Source organism: Dipodomys merriami, unplaced genomic scaffold (genome assembly GCF_024711535.1).
Source record: "Dipodomys merriami isolate MVZ:Mamm:240054 unplaced genomic scaffold, mDipMer1.0.p SCAF_427, whole genome shotgun sequence".
NCBI classification, from domain to species: domain Eukaryota; kingdom Metazoa; phylum Chordata; class Mammalia; order Rodentia; family Heteromyidae; genus Dipodomys; species Dipodomys merriami.
In genome coordinates this window covers 325828-339004 of record NW_027205904.1, presented here as the reverse complement: position 1 = coordinate 339004, position 13177 = coordinate 325828, and the positions used below count along the sequence as shown (strand labels likewise).

The 13177-nt window shown below is 50.9% G+C and overlaps 3 protein-coding genes across 3 annotated transcripts; 2 read left to right on the top strand and 1 right to left on the bottom strand.

The window, feature by feature from the left end:
• The first annotated feature begins 3718 nt into the window (after positions 1-3718).
• LOC138807692 (IQ domain-containing protein F3-like) lies at positions 3719-5491 on the top strand. The gene is made up of 3 exons (XM_069993473.1): positions 3719-3809; positions 4319-4363; positions 5035-5491. Exons 1-3 carry the CDS (start codon positions 3792-3794, stop codon positions 5428-5430), a joined length of 459 nt encoding a protein of 152 aa, XP_069849574.1. The 5' UTR covers positions 3719-3791; the 3' UTR covers positions 5431-5491.
• Positions 5492-7462: 1971 nt separating this feature from the next.
• On the top strand, positions 7463-9204 carry LOC138807691 (IQ domain-containing protein F2-like). Its single transcript, XM_069993472.1, has 3 exons — positions 7463-7551; positions 7739-7828; positions 8771-9204. Exons 1-3 carry the CDS (start codon positions 7534-7536, stop codon positions 9152-9154), a joined length of 492 nt encoding a protein of 163 aa, XP_069849573.1. The 5' UTR covers positions 7463-7533; the 3' UTR covers positions 9155-9204.
• Positions 9205-10130: 926 nt separating this feature from the next.
• Positions 10131-10553, bottom strand: LOC138807689 (IQ domain-containing protein F5-like). The gene has a single exon (XM_069993471.1). The coding sequence runs from the start codon at positions 10551-10553 to the stop codon at positions 10131-10133; it is 423 nt and encodes a 140-aa protein (XP_069849572.1).
• Between the last annotated feature and the right edge of the window lie 2624 nt (positions 10554-13177).

The window sequence follows — 13177 nt, the reverse complement described above, 5'->3', positions numbered from 1 at the left end:
CGCCCTCTAGTGGAGAGAATATATCAGCTGCAGAGTTTCTTCTGGTTGCTTGTGCTGTGTGTGTGTGTGTGTGTGTGTGTGTGTGTGTGTGTGTGTGTGTGTGTGTGTGTGTGTGTGTGTGTGTGTGTGTGTGTGTGTGTGTATACATGCACCACACCTGGGGCTTGAAATTCAAGGCCTGGGCACTGTCCCTGAGCTTCCTTTGCTCAAGGCTAGCACTCTACCATTTGAGCCAGAAAGCTACTTCCGGCTTTTTCTGTGTGTGTGGTACTGAGGAATCGAACCCCCCAGGGCTTCATGCATGCTAGGCAAGCACTCTACCACTAAGCCACCTTCCCAGTCCTAGAATTGTCTTATTCTTGGTTTTAACACATGCCTACCACAGTACTTTGATACACAGGGGTTTTATCCTTTTTTTGGGGGGGGGTTGTGGGGCTTGAACTCTGGGCCTGGGTGCTGTTCCTCAGCTCTTCAGCTCAAGGTGGGCGCTCTACCACTTGAGCCACAGCGCCACTTCCAGTTTTGAGTGGTTTATTGGAGATAAGAATCTCACGGACTTTCCTGCCCAGGCTGGCTTTGAACCTCGATCCTCAGATCTCAGCCTCCTGAGTAGCTAGGATGACAGGTGTGAGCCACCAGCGCCCAGCCTTATCCTATTTTATGTGTGTACCAGTCCTGGGGCTTGAACTCAGGGCCTGGACTCTGTGTCTGAGCTTGTGTGCTTAAGGCTAGTGCTCTACCACTCAAGCCAACACCTCTACTTTTGGCCTTTTGGTGATTCGTTGGAGATGAGTCTCATAGACTTCTCTGCCTGGGCTGGCTTCAAGCCACGATCCTCAGATCTCAGCCTTCCAGATGAGTGTGTGCCTAGATGCAGTTCTCTTTTGCATATGGTACTTTGGTGCCAACCTCTGCCAAGTGTTGTGGGGCTTTGATCCAGGACCATGTTGGTACTGTATCTTCCAGATGGTTAGCCTTTTCCAGGAGAAATAAGAAACCATCTCCAACTAGAAGCTGGGTTCCACACTGAAATCCTGGTGAGAAAGAACTCCAGTGTGAGGGAGTGAGGAGGGGAGGGGAAAGGGGGACACTCTGGCTCTTTCCCCAGAAAGATCTGGATGGGTTTGTGTGTGTGTGTGTGTGTCAAACTTCCAAGTCTTCCCTTCTGCACGCCACCTTTCTGATATCAACAAAACAAGAACCCAATAAGCCAGGTAGCCGGTGGCTCACACCTGTCATCCTAGCTACTCAGGACACTGAGATCTGAGGATCCTGGTTCAAAGCCAGCCCGAGCAAGGAAAGTCCGTGAGACTCTTCTCTCCAATGAACCACTCAGAAAAACCGGAAGTGGCGCTGTGGCTCAAGTGGTAGAGTGCTTGCCTTGAGCTGAAGAGCTGAGGGACGGCACCCAGGCCCAGAGTTCAAGGCTTTATGTTGGACCTCGTCCAGCCCTTCACCCTCTGGGGCTGTAGAGCTCAGCTTCTTGCTCCTGCATCTCCTTTCAGGACAGAACTCCAGGGAGTCTGGGCTGTAGCCAAAGCCAGCTGGGAAGGTGTGGGGATTCCACCCACAGCCTGGGCCCCAGGGCCCTGAGGGCCAATGAAGTGCGTAGCAGGGAGCCCAGGGCTCCTCCACTGAAGAGCAGCAGAATAGACGCACTGCCTCATGGGTAGGGAGGAAAGGGTGGAGGAGGAGGAGGAGGAGGCCCCAGCCAGGCTCCCTGGGGAAGGCCAGAGCAGAATTGGAAGGAAAGAGCTGTAGCTGTGTCTCCCTCACCTGGAAGTTCCCCTCCCTGGGGAACCAGAGATGGGGGTGGGGGTGGGCGGGGCTCTGCCACAGGCTCCTCCCCTCTGCTGGGCCTGCCTCAGTGGGGCTAGCAGGCCTCTGCCTTGCTGGCTTTCCTGTCTCTCCGTCGCTGTGGCTCCCTACCTCTCAGTGGGTTCTTAGAGTCCGTGCTGGCTTCAAGTCCCAGGTCTGAGGCCTGGGGAAGGGGCTATATTCTCTAGGAGGGATACAGGAGGGTCTCTGTAGGCCTCGGGTCAGGAGATGATTTCCTCCCCACTCCCAACCCCCCGAGTGAGCCTGGAGGATTTTTGTTTTTGCCAGTCCTGGGACTTGAACTCTGGGCCTGGGCGCTGTCCCTCAGCTCTTCAGCTCAAGGTGAGCGCTCTACCACTTGAGCCACAGTGCCACTTCCGGTTGTCTGGTGCTTCATTGGAGATCAGAGTCTCAGGGACTTAACTTCCCCGGGCTGGCTTTGAACCACGATCCTCCTATCTCAGCCTCCTAAGTAGCTGGGATGAGAGGCATGAGCTACCAGCCCCCACCTGGCTGGCCGGGCATTCTTCAAGCTCTGTGGATAGAAGATCTCACCAAGGTGCGGCGGACAACTCTGGGCTCTGAGGGGTTAAGTGAAGCACTGGGTGGTCTCCAGGGAGTCATTCTTTCTGCTCTATAAATGATCCAAAGATGCACTGGAAATGAAATCAGACTCTAAAGGGGGTGGGGCCGTGGAGCATCTGCCAGGCCTGGGGTTTTAGATGGGAAGCCTGGAGGGGGGGGAGGGGAGGGGAGGAGGGGCAGGGCAGGGGCTCCACTTGGCAAAGCCACCTCCCAGGTAGATGGCGCCTGCCAGAGGAGTCACAGAGCAGGTGACAAGAAGAGACAGGAAGTCACCCCCCCCATGTTTTCCCATGATCCTCAAAGCCTGTTAGACCTGCCACAGGGCAGGTAAAGGTGGTCTGTGGTCAGCCTGGGTTTGGGATGATTTAACTGGGAACAAGGTACACCCAGACTGGCTGGGAAGGTGGCTCAGTGGTAGAGTGCTTGCCTAGCATGCATGAAGCTCCAGGTTCCATTCCTCAGTACCACATCCACAGAAAAAGGCCACACAAGTTGGGCTGGGAAGGTGGCTCAGTGGTAGAGTGCTTGCCTTGCATGCATGAGGCCCTGGGTTCGATTCCTCAGCACCACAGAAGCAGAAAAGGCCGGAAGTGGCGCTGTGGCTCAAGGGGTAGAGCGCTCACCTTGAGCTGCAGAGCTGAGGGACAGCACCCAGGCCCTAAGTTCAAACCCCATGATGGAAAAAATAAAAGTCAGCATAATCGTCTCCTCATTTTTTTCTCCTCCTGGGGCATTTTTGGCCATGGTGCTGTTCTTTCAGCAGGATAATCCTTTTTTGGTTTGTGTCTCTACAAGGGCTTGAATTCAACGCCTGAGGTTTTTTTTTTTCCCTCAAAGCACCCTCTACCACTTGAACCCCTGCTGCATTTCTGCCTGGTTCATTGGAGGCTGGGAAAGGGTCTTATGAACTTTCCTACCCAGGCTGGCTTTGAACTGGAATCCTCAGATCTCAGCCTCCTGAGTAGCTAGGAGGACAGACATCCAGCATTTTTGTTTGTTTGTGTCGGTTGTGGGGCTTGAACTCTGGGCCTGGGCACTGTCCCTCAGCTCTTCAGCTCATGGCGAGCGCTCTACCACGTGAGCCACAGTGCCACTTCCGGTTTTCTGGTCGTTTATTGGAGATAAAGAGTCTCCCGGACTTTCCTGCCCAAGTTGGCTTTGAACTACGATCCTCAGATCTCAGCCTCCTGAGTAGCTAGGATGACAGGCGTGAGCCACCAGCACACGCTGGCACCCAGCTTTATCTCATACCTTTGAGCTTGGAACAGAGTCATAACCAGCCTTATGACATCATAGCCCTCGCCTTTGTCACCACCAGCGCTATCCTCGAAAGAGGACAAGGAGCAGAACCGAGAGGCCAATGATCCCTGAGCCACAACCCTCCCACTATGGGCAATGTGTTTCACGTAAGATTTTTTACTCCTCAGGGGTGGCAAGCTGTCAGTGTGTCAATCGAAGCTCAATGGACTCAGGCAGGGTGGGGAAAACTTTACCCAGAAGTCAGTCCTCATTTCTTTTTTATTTTTTGTCAGTCCTGGGGCTTAAACTCAGGGCCTGGGCGCTGTCCCTCAGCTCTTCAGCTCAAGGCGAGCACTCTACCACTGGAGCCACAGCGCCACTTCTGGTTTTCGGGTGGTTCATGGAAGATAAAAGTCCCACAAACTTTTCCTGCCCAGGGCTAGCTTTGAACTGTGATCCTCAGCCCTCAGCCTCCTGAGTAGCTTGGAGAACAGGTGTGAGCCACCAGCACCCAGCTTTGTTGTTGTTTGTTGGGTTTTTTTTTTTTTTAACTTCTTTGGTATTTGGGATGGAACCCAGGATGTTGAATTTGCTAGGCAAGCACTTTGCCACTGAGTTACATCCCAGTTCAGTCCTCATTTCTGACATGTCTGTCTTCGCCCCATTGTTCTTACAGAAGCCTAGCCCAAAAAAAGAGCCGGAAAGAATGGAGATAATAAAGGTAGGTAAGAAAACAGAGACCCTGGAGCAGGGAAGGTGGCTCAGTGGTAGAGCGCTTGCCTTGCATGCATGAGGCCCTGGGTTCGATTCCTCAGCACCACAAAAGCAAAAAGAAAAAAGCTGGAAGTGGCGCTGTGGCTCAAGTGGTAGAGCGCTAGCCTTGAGCTGAAGAGCTGAGGGACAGCGCCCAGGCCCAGAGTTCAGGCCCCACAACCGGACCCAAAAAAAAAAAAAAAAAAAGAAAACAGAGACCCTATCTTTATGATCACAGAATCCTTGGCAACGGAGCAATCATCTTTAGCTTACATGCCTGTCATCCTAGCTACTCAGGAGGCTGAGATCTGAAGATCACAGTTCAAAGCCAGCCCAGTCAGGAAACTCCATGAGACTCTGATCTCCCCTGAACCACTAGAAAACAGAACATGGTTCCAAATGGAAGAACTCTAGCTTTGAGCCGGAAAAAGCTCAGGGACAGCGCCCAAGGCCTGAGTGCAAGCCCCATGATTGATAAAGTCTTACAGACTTTATTGTCCTATTGGCCTCAAACTGTGATCCTCAGATCTCAGCCTCCTAAGACCTGAGCTGGGATTACAGGCGTGAACTCCTGGTGCGTGCCTCACCTTGCGTGAATGATGACCCATTCTCTGGCTGCCCTCTGCTTTTCTCGCTCAGTTGCCACCTGTAACAATAATCCCCCAAAAGATCGTGGCAGCTAGGAAGATTCAGGCCTGGTGGAGGGGCGTGTTGGTGCGTCGGGTGCTGCTGGTCGCAGCCCTCAGAGCTTGGATGATCCAATCCTGGTGGAGGGCAGCCAAGCACAGACAGATAAGCAAGTGCCGGCAGAATCTGCTGAGAGAGTACGCCATCCAGGAAACGGCAGCCGTGAAACTGCAGGCCTGTGTCCGTATGTGGCTGTGTCGACACTATTTCAGCCACCTGTGTACCACCATGTATGTGTTCCAGTCCACCAACGAAAGGCTCATCTGCCAGAAGGATGACTCTTGGCCCGTCCAATACAACGCGGTGGCCAGACCACCGGAGTTCCACATCGAGATCCTGTGCGTCTAGAATAAACAGGGCCTGCCATGATCATTGGCCCCAGTAACTCAATAAAAAAAAAAAAAATGTCTGGCCTGGATGGATTGTGTGCACACGTGAGCCTCCATGATTGTCTCAGAGATGTCAGCCTTCTGGGCTGGGAAGGTGGCTTAGTGGTAGAGTCCTGGCCTCGCATGCCTGAGGCCCTAGGTTCGATTCCTCAGCACCACATAAAGCAGAAAAAGCCACCAGTGGCGCTGTGGTTCAAGTGGTTGACTGCCAGCCTTGAGCCAAAGAAGCTCAGGGACAGTGCGCAGGCCCTGAGTTCAAGCCCCAGGACTGGCAATAAATAAATAGCCAGGTGCCGGTGGCTCATGCCTGTCATCCTAGCTACTCAGGAGGCTGAGATCTGAGGATCGAGGTTCAAAGCCAGCCTGGGCAGGAAAGTCTGTGAGACTCCTATCTCCAATAAACCTCCAGAAAACCAGACGTGGCGTGGCGCTGTGGCTCAAGCGGTAGAGTGCGCGCCTTGAGCTGAAGAGCTGAGGGACAGCGCCCAGGCCCAGAGTTCAAGCCCCGTAACTGACCAAAAAAAAAAAAAAAAAAAGGAAGAAAGAAATGTCAGTCTTGTCCCTCCTATTCTATTGGGAGCAGAGGTATCTTTTAAGTCCACCCTGGAAAATGGCCCCTTCTCTCTGGGCAAAGATGCAGTAGATCCTTCCCCCCTAGAAGTGTGCCCAACACCTGTGTTACCCAGGTGACTGGCACACCGGGAGCAGTTACCCGCCCTTTCCTCTGAGGTCACATCCTGGACTGCCCTGGCCATACCCCCTTTGGCCTGTGGGAGGTTCCAATGCTCTGAGATCACTTTCCAATCTGCTGTGGCCACTCCTCCTTCCTGCCCTCTCCCTATATATACTACCACCACCACCACCACCACCACCACTGTTCACAGTGCTTCCCGAGTCTTGCTTGGCCTGCCTTGTGTTCATAGGCATTCTTCATTATAGGCACAGTCCAGCCTGCCATTATGCAGACCCAACACCAGGTCTCCATTTTGTGTGTGTGTGTGTGTGAGTGTGTGTGTGTGTGTGTGTGTGTGTTTCAGGGCTCTGGGCTGTCCCTGAGCTCTTTGTACTCAAGGCTAGTGCTCTACCCGGTTGAGCCATAGCATCATTTCTAGTTTTTGAGTAGTTCATTGGAGATTAGAGTCTCACAGACTTTCCTGCCTGGGCTGGCTTTGAACCGCGATCCTCAGATCTCAGCCTCCTGAGTAGCTAGGATGACAGGCGTGAGCCACCAGTGCGTGGCTTCAGTGTCTGATTTTGTATGTGTGTAGCCTTCTGTCTTCTAGGAGGAAGATGAGAAAACATTAATGATGCACCTGTGGCTTCCTTGGCAAAGCCAGATTTTGCTGGATGCGATCTTACTACCCCTGTAATTACTTCATCCTGACTGGTTAACACCAGTGGCTCATGCCTGTCATCCTAGCTACTCAGGAGGCTGAGATCTGAGAATCTTGGTTTAAAGCCAGACTCAGCAGGAAAATCTATAAGACTTTTATCTCCAATTAATGAGAAAAAATAATATAGAAGGGCTGGGAAGGTGGCTCAGTGGTAGAGCGCTTGCCTTGCATGCCTGAGGCCCTGGGTTCCATTCCTCAGCACCACATAAGCAAAAAATAAAAAGCCGGAAGTGGCGCTGTGGCTCAAGTGGTAGAGCGCTAGCCTTGAGCTGAAGAGCTGAGGGACAGCGCCCCAGGCCCAGAGTTCAGGCCCTACGACCGGACCTCCCCCAAAAATAATAATACAGAAGTAGAGCTGTGGCTCAAGTGGTAGAGAGCTAGCCTTAAGCAAATAGATCAAGGGACAGAACTCAGGCCGAGTTCAAGCCCCAGGACCAGTACATACACACACACACACACACACACACACACACACACACACACACACACACACACACACACATACACACACACACACACACATATACACACACACACACAAACCCCATCCTAACCCTTATGTCATAATGAGATTATGAATTCATAGTTTTCCCTTCACTTATACTGGCCTCATGCCAGGCTCTGGGAAGCAAAGAAAGCAGGAGTAATGAACCATCTAGAAATAAGCCATGAGGCTTCGATTTTGCGTAAGAGATATAGCTGGGTGTACCTGGTGGGCATGGGGGGGATGTGCTGGGTGGCACCCCAAATATCACCACAGGTCTGGGAGATGGGGGAGCTAGCAATACAAAAGCAGTACGTGCCTTTGTACAGAATCCTACCAAGAACCGACGGTCAACTCATTTATGCACTTCTTGTTACATCTAATGACAGACCAAGAACACTTTAATTTTAGTTATACTCCATGATGAAGAAGAAAAAATAGGTCCAGAAAATCAGCCTATACAAAAGAAGAAAGCAAAGGTGAGTGGAAGTCCATATGGTTAAGAGCACTTGAGCCCTGTCATTCACACAGGTTTTCCTGGGTCTCTTTCTAATCCCTGGTTCTCTGGATCTGTTTTGGTTTGGTTTGTAGCATAAACAAAAATGGTTGAGCCTGGTGCTGATGGCTCACGCCTGTCATCCTAGCTGCTCAGGAGGCTGAGATCTGAGGATCCTAGTTCAAAGCCAGCCCGGGCAAGGAAAGTCCATGAGACTCCTATCTCCAATGAACCACCAGAAAACCGGAAGTGGCGCTGTGGCTCAAGTGGTAGAGCGCTCGCCTTGAGCTGAAGAGCTGAGGGACAGCGCCCAGGCCCAGAGTTGAAGCCCCACAACCGACAAAAAAATAAATAAATAAAAAAGAGCCATCCTTGAGCACCAAGGCTGAGGGAGACCTTGGCCCTGAATTCAATTATTTTGTATTATCTTTAGGAGGTTTCAATTCAACATGCCAATATAATATCTCTGTATGTGGGGGAGGGGGTGGAGATACTGGGACTTGAACTTAGAATCTAAGAGCTGTCCCATATATATATATATATAATATATATTATATATATAATATATATAATATATATTATATATTATATATTATATATATTATATATATATATTTTATATATATATATATATATATATATTATTGGCCAGGGCCTGGGCACTGTCCCTAAGTTTCTTTTTTGCTCAAGGCTGGTATTCTACCCCTTGAGCCACAGCACCATTTGCAGCTTTTTCTGTGTCTGTGGTACTGAGGAATCGAACCCAGGGCCTCATGCATGCAAGGCAAGCACTCTACCACTGAGCCACCTTCCCAGCCCTTCCAGATCATCCCTTCTAGCATTCTCTCCCAACCCCATCCATTGCCCTCCACATCCCCGCTCCCACGTTCTCCTGTGTACATGGAAGATTCTGACTCTGTTCCAGAAAAATCTTAAGAAGGAAAGAAATGCAGCCATTCAGATCCAAGCCTGGTGGCGGGGCACCCTGGTGCGCCGGGCCCTGCTGCACGCGGCCCTCAGGGCTTGGGTCATTCAATGCTGGTGGAGGCTGATTCTCCTGAGGATGCTGGAGAAGAAGCGGCGGGAGAACCTCATTTCCTACGCCAGCCAGGAGAGGGCGATAGTGAAGCTCCAGTCTCTGGTCCGCATGTGGCGCGTGCACTGGAGATACTGCCAGGTGCTCAACGCCATCTATGTCATCCGAGGCCACTGGCAATGCCACAATTGCCAGATGTGTTCTTTCCTCCGTGCTCACTGCGTGATCACCGCCACTCACTTGCAGTTCCACATCGAGATCGTCAACAACTAAGGGCTGGCAAGAAGGAGGCCATTGGGCCTTCCATCCCCAGTAAAGGTCTAAGCTGGTCTTCTGGGTTTTGTTTGGTGTGTGTGTGTGTGTGTGTGTGTGTGTGTGTGTGGTGCACACACCAGTCCTGGGGCTGAAACTCAGGGTCTGAACAATGTCCCTCAACTTCTTTTTTTTTTCTAGGTCGTGGGGCTTGATCTCTGGGCCTGGGCGCTGTCCCTCAGCTCTTCAGCTCAAGGCGAGTGCTCTACCACTTGAGCCACAGCGCCACTTCTGGCTTTTTCTGCTTATGTGGTGCTGAGGAATTGAACCCAAGCAAGCACTCTACCACGGAGTCACCTTCCCAGCCCCTCCATGAGACTCTTATCTCCAGTAAACCACTAGAAAACTAGAAGTGGCACTGTGGCTCAAAGTGGTAGAGTGCTAGCCTTCAGTAAGAGCACCAGGACAGAGCCCAGACCCCTGAGTTCAAGCCCCAGGACCAATCAAAAGAAAAGTTTTACAGACATTTCTGCCCAGGCTGGCTTTGAACGGTGATCCTCATATCCCAGCTTCCTCAGTAGCTAAGAATACAGGCGTGAGCCACCAGTGCCCTGCAAACCTAGTCTTCCGTATCATGTTGATCTCAGGCTGGGGGCTAATCCTTCTCTTTTAGAGGGAACTTTGGGGAGATTTCCCACTGTTTCCAGGGGACCCCCAGATCGGACTGACAATGACCATATGTCACTCAGTTGTCAAAACAGAGACTGCAGCTGGACACTGGTGACTCACGCCTGTCATCCTAGCTACTCAGGAGGCTGAGATCTGAGGATCTCCGTTCAAAGCCAGCCCAGGGAAAGGAAAGTCAGTGAGACTCTGATCTCCAATGAACCACCAGAAAACCGGAAGTGGCACTGTGTCCCAAAGTGGTAGAGAGAGAGAGAGAGAGAGAGAGAGAGAGAGAGAGAGAGAGAGAGAGACCGATAGGTAGCAGACCTGATTACTCCTTTATTGGAAGGGCTACGCATTGTTGTACTTTGCAAGCCTGGGCACCCAAAGAGATTTGCAATTGAATACTCAAGCGGTTTTCTTTGATCTCATAGTTGCCTTGAATAAAGCCCCGGCTGTGGCAGTTATGCCAGCGCCAGTACACCTGAATGATGCGGACTGCATTCAGCAGGCGGCAGTAGCGCTGACGGATACGCCACATTCGAACCCAGGACTGCAGCTTCACCGCCGCCCATTCTTTCCACGTGTAGATCTCCAGCTCCATCCTCATCCTTTGGGTTATCATTTTGGACAGGGTTAACCTCCACCAGGACTGGATGATCCAAGCCCTGAGGGCCGCGTGCAACAGTGTACGCCGTACCAGGGTGCCCCGCCACCATGCCTGGAGGGCCACAGCTGCAGAGTCTTTGGTCATGATGGTCCTCTCTGGTGGGAATTTGACTTGCAAGAGAGAAAAACAACATTGGAATAATGCTGAGGGTGCAGGAAACTCAGGGTGATGTCCGCTAGGATCCCTGATCGAGGAGCAGGAAACCCTTTCCTCGCTCAGCTTAGCTCTGAGCAAACCCCAAACTCCAGGAGGCCCAGCATTGGTAGCTCACATCTTTGTCATCCCAGAAAGCCGAGATCTCTGAGATATAAAAGTCTGGGTATAAAAGTCCGTGAGACTCTTCTCTCCAAATGACCACCAAAAAGTAGAAGTGGAGCTGTGGCTGAAGTGGGAGAGCACCAGTCTTGAGCAAAAAAAAAAAAAATTGAAATTAAAAATTAAAACAAAAAAAGCCTAAGGGAGAGCACCCAGGATGAGTTCAAGCCCCGGTAGTGGCACAAAAAACAAACAGAGGCCGGGTGCCGTTGGCTCACGCCTGTCATCCTAGCTACTCAGGAGGCTGAGATCTGAGGATCGCGGTTCAAAGCCAGCCTGGGCAGGGAAAGTTTGTGAGACTCTTATCTCCAATCAACCACTAGAAAACCAGAAGTGGCGCTGTGGCTCAAGTGGTAAAGCGCTCGCCTTGAGACAGCACTCAGGCCCAGAGTTCAAGCCCCACGACCAACAACAAAACAAAACAAAAACAAAAACCAGCAGGCTTCCAGGAAACACACGTGAACCCACTAAGATATGGTTTAGAACCTGGTTTAGAACCAGCATTCATTACTTCATTATTTCTGTGTGTGTGTGTGTGTGTGTGTGTGTGTGTGTGTGTGTGTGTGGTGTGTGTGTGTGTGTGTGTGTGTGTGTGTGTGTGTACGTGCATAGAGGCTTAAACTGAGGACTTCACCCTCTTGCGTTTTCACTCAATGCTGGTGCTCTACCACTTGAGTCACAACCCCACTTTCAGCTTTTTTTTTGCTAGTTCATTGGAGATAAGACCCTCACAGTTTGGTCTGTTTTTGGGCTGGCTTTGAATAGCAAGTGTCAAATCTCAGCCTCTTGAATAGCTGAAATGCCACCAAGTACACGACCCTCATTTTCTTGGATGATAGAAGAGTTCTTCCCCGTCTTTCAGCACTTCAAGTTCATGAAGAAAAGTATCATAGGAGAAGGCAAGAGTGCTCAGCCTAGCCAGGCGCCGGTGACTCACGCCTGTCATCCTAGCTACTCAGGAGGCTGAGATCTGAGGATCACGATTCAAAGCCAGCCTGCGCAGGAAAAGCTGAGAGACTCTTATCTAACAATGAACCACCAGAAAAACGAAGTGGAGCTGTGGTTCAAGCGGCAGGGCATTCTCCTTGAGCTGAAGAGCTCAGGGACAACACCCAAGCCTGGAGTTCAAGCCCCACGACCAACAACAAAAAGGAGTACTCAGCCTAGCACTAGCTGTGGGATTGAGACACCTTTCTGGCCTTTTCTAGGTGGGGGAATCCCCACTCCCAGTTACTAGGGGAAACTTATTCTTTCTCGAAGATGGTTTCTTTTGGGGGGGAGGGACGGAGAGGTCAGTCACGGGGCTTGAACTCAGGGCCTGGGTGCTGTCCCTGAACTTTTTCTACCACTTTGAGCCACAGCTCCACCGTCTACTTTTCTGGTGGTTCATTGGAGATCAGAGTCTCACGGACTTTCCTGCCTGGGCTGGCTTTGAACAAGGATCCTCAGATCTCAGCCTCCTGAGTAGCTAGGATGACAGGCGTGAACCAATGGGGCCTGGTTTCTTGGCCAATTTTAAAAAGTATGGGACATTCTTGAGTTGATAGGTTAGTATGGAACTCCCCAATTACCCATAGTTACAGCCTAGATGTTCACATCACCCTTCGGTCTTCTGGTCTCCTCTCCCACAGAACCAGTGGGCAGGGGAAAGTGGTGACATCATAAGAGCACTTATGATGTAGGAACTAGGCTGTCTTCCAAGTCAAGGCTGGCACTCTATCCTTTGAGCCACGCCTCTAATTCTAGCTTTTGCGTGGTTGGAGAATCGCACACAGATTCCTGTCCCAGGCTGGCTTTGAACCTGAATCCTCAGTTCTCAGCCTCCCTGAGCAGCTAGGTTGACAGGTGTGAGCCACCGGCGCCCGGCCTACCACAGCTTTTGAGAGTGCTGGAATTACAGGTATGCATTGCCACACCTGGCTCAGCCTTGTTTAACGTGATGTGTAAATGAACCTCTAATCTGTCTGACTTCTATGAGCTATCTATTGGAACTTCTGTGACAATATCTCTCTTCTTCCTTGAGTACTTCTATTTAAATTGTAGCAGATATTTTTGCAGGCTGAACAAATAAGTATCCCTAATGCCCCAAGCCAGGCCCCCCCACAAAAAAAATCTTAAGCCAAATTTCCTTTTCCCTACCTGTTGCTTCCAGCAACTTTCTATATTGCTATCATCTGAGATAGGATGTATATTTTATGGAAATATTCCTATTTGGGGAGGGAAAATAATCTTGGTTATGACAATAAATTTCAGTGGAATCTGTTTGCATTTGTACACATTACTGCTTGGTTATGCTCTTGGATTTTTTTTGGGGGGGAGGGGGTCTGGTCGTGGGGCCTGAACTCTGGGCCTGGGCGCTGTCCCTCAGCTCTTCAGCTCAAGGCTAGTGCTCT